The sequence below is a fragment of the Rhagoletis pomonella genome, unplaced genomic scaffold (assembly GCF_013731165.1).
Source record: "Rhagoletis pomonella isolate Grant_MI unplaced genomic scaffold, Rhpom_1.0 Rhpom_scaffold_03852, whole genome shotgun sequence".
NCBI classification, from domain to species: domain Eukaryota; kingdom Metazoa; phylum Arthropoda; class Insecta; order Diptera; family Tephritidae; genus Rhagoletis; species Rhagoletis pomonella.
In genome coordinates this window covers 14,431-19,230 of record NW_023462403.1, presented here as the reverse complement: position 1 = coordinate 19,230, position 4,800 = coordinate 14,431, and the positions used below count along the sequence as shown (strand labels likewise).

The 4,800-nt window shown below is 38.5% G+C and overlaps 1 protein-coding gene across 1 annotated transcript; it reads left to right on the top strand.

Annotated features, from left to right (window-relative positions):
- Positions 1 to 79: 79 nt before the first annotated feature.
- LOC118754413 (ets DNA-binding protein pokkuri-like) lies at positions 80 to 2,142 on the top strand (the record flags this gene model as incomplete). Its single annotated transcript, XM_036489287.1, has 2 exons — positions 80 to 1,037; positions 1,120 to 2,142. Coding segments are annotated over 2 exons (1,283 nt in total), but the record flags the coding sequence as incomplete, so codon positions are not given.
- Positions 2,143 to 4,800: the final 2,658 nt, after the last annotated feature.

Here is a 4,800-nt window from a genome sequence, read left to right as displayed (position 1 = left end):
CAAATACAAGTAAGTGAAGATAATGGGATTAGAGTCATTTTTTTTTTTGCTTACTAATAATTTCTCCTCTCTCCACCAGATGGTCGCTTGCTGTGGGACTTCTTGCAGCAATTGCTCAACGATCGCAATCAGAAGTACAGCGACTTGATCGCGTGGAAGTGTCGCGACACTGGCGTCTTCAAAATCGTCGATCCTGCCGGTTTGGCCAAACTTTGGGGCATACAAAAGAATCATCTCTCGATGAACTACGATAAAATGTCGCGCGCGCTGCGCTACTACTACCGCGTCAACATATTACGCAAGGTGCAGGGTGAGCGTCACTGCTATCAATTCCTGCGCAATCCAACCGAGTTGAAAAATATTAAGAATATATCGCTGCTGCGCCAAACCGTTGCTGGCAATGGCGGCCCGACAGCAGCAGGCGGCGCTAATGGCAGCAATGGCGCTGGTAACGTGTCTGCGAACAACAACAACAACAGCAATAACAACAATAATGCCAACCATAACAACAATAATAGCAATCAGTCTCCCAGTACAAATTTGAGCAGCACAAATTGGACATTACCGCATCAGCAATCACCACAACGACATACAGCAGCGTCGCATGGCAACAACGGCAGCGGTAACCTGAACGGCAACAACCACAGCCACAACCACAACCACAACCTTAGCCTTAGCCACCCGCACAGTAATGGTGGTGGTGGTGTCGCCAATCAGCATATGAGTCTTCCAGCGGCGGTAGCTGCTGCGGCTGCCGCTGCTTATGGGCCACCACCCACATCGCCGCTCTTCATGCACGCCATAAATGGGGCCTTCCAATACTTGTCGAATACGGCGGGCGCACCACCCAATTCGCCTGCAATGCCACACGCGCCCAGCGAGAAATTTCAATTTGGCGTAGTCAAGGTGGAACACAACAGCAGCGAGTCGCGCTCACCGGATCACAGCGATGAGCTAAAGCCAACCGATCTGAGTGTGGCGGGTAGCAGTAGCGAAAAGCGGCCTTATTCAAGTCCATCGGCAGAGGATTGTTATCCGTAAGTATGCAATGCGCTTGAAGTGGCAATAATATGCAAGCAAGACTAAATGAATTCTCGCTCTCTTCCTCATCCTCTCTAGACTTATCCGCAATGCTGACGGACTTACCACAATCAAATTGATACGCTACAATAATGATAATGAAACGCATGCGGCCAAGCAGTCAACGCATGAGCAATTGCAACAGCAACAACAACAACAACAACAACAACAACAGCTACAGCAGCAAGCCAATAGCGCTTCAGCCAGCAACAACAGTGTTGAGCAGCAGCAACAGCAGCAGCAGCAGCAGCAACATACGCCTATGGACCATACGGATAATGAGTGTCATGAGGATGAGTCCGCCGCTAGCGCCGCGGCCGCTGCTGCGGGCGGCAGTCTAATGCCAACCGATCTGCGCAAATAAGGAGTGAGCTGAAGTAGCTAACTGTATACGACAATATTACTAAGTAAGACGATGGTGAGCCAGGTGTAAGAGAAGTATATGAGTTACTGAAAACGCAGGACAATCAAAGGATAATAGCAAGACGAAGGAAGAGTAGGATCTGAGACGTGAAATATTAAGGCAAAAGGCAGGCCGCTGCGCGAAATGTTTGCAGTGCCCATTAAAAACTGTGACGGTCTTTACAGAAGAATACTTCAGTTTAGCTACTTTTTCTTGCAACAGTGCCAAATCTAGGCTCAAGCATTGTCAGAGAGAGCTAGAGAGAGGGGAACACAATTCGGTTAAAATTGCTTTACGATATGTAAGCAGCAAGTGAACGCAAACATGGCTGAGAGAAAAGAGCATTCGTTGCACTTAAAGAAATTTGACATGGACAGTTTCTTGAAGTTGAGGAAAATGTTCGAAAAATAAATTAAATCAAAAATAGTGATTTCAAGTGTGCAAGCACACCGGCAAATAATAACTGCATACAGATATAGGTATGTTGCATACATAAATACATGCAGCTTAAATATGTATGTAGCGGTAAATGTGTGAAATTATAAGGATATATAGTATATATGCACATGGATACACACAAACGTTTGTATAGATTGTATATTAACATACAATACATATAGTAAATACATATAAATATATCTATATACATAAACAAAGCAAATTATATACATATATATAATTAAAACTATATTTACAAAATTATTAATTAAAAAAATAACACAACTAAGTAGAGTGTATATGTATGCACATATGTACATGCATATTTGATATGTATCATTAAAAAAAAAAAAAAAAAAATATTGTATACATTTAGCAAGAAAAAAGAAAACTATTATTAGTTCAATGTTTATAGGTATAAAGTTGCATATTTATATGTATGAAAGTACATACATATGCGTTGTTTAAAAATTTTAACATTAATATACTCATTAGTATTGCAACAAAACTAAAAAAAACAAATACTGCAAATAGTTTTAAACACTCACAGACACACACTGACCAGCGGAAAAAATTGTTTTATTATTAGATAAAAACACATACACGCACGCTTACACAGCGGTGTATACTAATTTTAAGTAGTATTTTGTGTTGAACCAAAAGTGCGGAATTTTCGAAATTTTGTTGAGTTTTAGTAAACAAAGATTGTTTTGAAAATGCTTTCAAATGTGGAGCCAAGAGAGAGAAAGAGAGATAATTCAACGCAGCGGCAAGCATTTAAAGCTCCGACGATCGCAGAAAGCTTTTAAATTATTTATGCGCTCTCATGTAAAATCTTGAAAAAGCTGTAAAAAGTTTCTGCTACGGGATATATTTTGGTCGTGACTGATGTAAAGCAATATTGGCCAGAGAGAGCTTTTATATTGGGTATGCGCCAACTCCTACACAAATCAGTATTGGCCGGAGGGAAGAAAGGGAGCTTTTTGCCCAATACTCCTTCAAAGGAAATCTTTGGAAAGTGGAAAATTTCGATATACTCGTATGTAAAACTAACTCAAAAGCTTAGTAAACAATATCCTGGCGAGAACCAGACAAATTACTAGAAGCTTTAAAAATTTTCTGCTATAGTATAGACTAACGTAAAGCTATATTCAGTTACTGCAGCTCCTCAAAAAAGCAGTACTGACCAAGGAGCGAAGAGAGCTTTTACCCGAGAAGTGGCCAAATTCGAAATGCTCGTAAATAAAGCTTACATAAAAGCTCGGCAACATTACAAAAAAAGTTTTAAAACTTTTAAAGTTCATTTGCTCAGCAACTTTCAAAGAGAGAATGAGATTTAAATTTCACCAAGGCTAACGGCGTGAAAGAGGCCTCGTAAAAGCTTCAAACATGCATCGCGAATGTGAAAGCGTAGAAATTAGAGTTATTGGCAGCATTGAGAGTCTAAGTCAAAAGCTGGAATTTTCTAAGCTCGGCGGGTTTTATGAAAGCTTCGATGACTTATGCAAGCTCCTTTTATTAAAAAGTGACAGCAAAGCCTGAGCGACGTACCGGAAACTAGAGTTTTATAATCACTTGAAGTGTTTGTGAAAGCTAGATTCACCTAGCCGTCTACAATTACGTCACTGAAATCTTGACAGTTGCAATTTTATGAAGGTTTAAACGACTTCTGCAAGCGATTTTTACCTAAGGTCCAGAAACTAAAGTTTTATATAGAATTTAAATATTTATGAAAACTAGTTTCACCTAAGTTAATAGCATTGATTAAGTCTTTATGTTAAAATCTGTTAAGTGAAATGCTCAGACAGAAGAAATCAGCGCAAGTCAGTTAAAAGCAGAGAAAGTTTTTTCTCTATTCCCGTTTTCATATATACAGTTAAAGAGCTTTTATGATTGAAAGATTCCTTCGAAAGCAGTCGGGAAAGTTAAATTTTTACTTGAATTTGCTTTGCAGTCTTAAGCGCTCGAAAGCTCATTTTGGAAAGCTCGAATTCAGTAAAAAACAATCAGTTTTGGCAATTTTTGTCCGATAAAAAAATATTCGTATAAAATACCTTAACAATATTCGCGCTCATCGACTAAACAATTTTCCGAAAATTCTACACAAATAAATTGTATAGTTTTTATTGCTCATATTGTTACGTAAACATCCAAGCGAAGGATGAAATGTGCCAACTGCAATTTTTATATTTAAAAAAAAAATGCTTTTTTATTAAATACAGACGAGATGTACTATATCTTTTAAACTTAGCTTGCATATTTTAAGTAAAAAAATTATTTTTAGTACATATTATTAAATTTCTTTCACGCAAATGCAAGTCTTATATTTTGCAAAAAAAAAAAACTAAGAATATAAATAAAGATGTATGTATTTAAGCAAATACTTTCATTATACATATAAAAAAAAAACAAGAATATTTTCGTAAAGTCTAAATATTTAAGTGACCCTTTTTAAGCTTTACAATAACGCCTCGGAACAGGTTTCAGCAACGTCGACAAACACACACACATATACACATATAGCCCACTGGGAAAATAGGTAAGCACCTTACGAGGTAAGCCATGTTTTCTTTCAGTTTTTAGTACCAAAATTGTCATCATGGCCAATGTCATCTACTAGTAAAGCACAAAATGAACACCTCCAACGACACATTACGATGTCAGTTGCAAAGTAACGTGAAGCCGAAGTTATCTCCAAGCGCCGAACTACTCCGAGCGACTTTCTGCTTTACACGTAACTTACTTTGTAAAGCGGCTCAGAAGTATGTCTGATACCAAATGTACATTCTAAATTCCTACTTACATAAGGCGGCCATGCCTTTGTAAAAGTAAGGGACGTTCGGCAGAGAAATGGTAATGACTGCCAGGTGAAGAGTAAG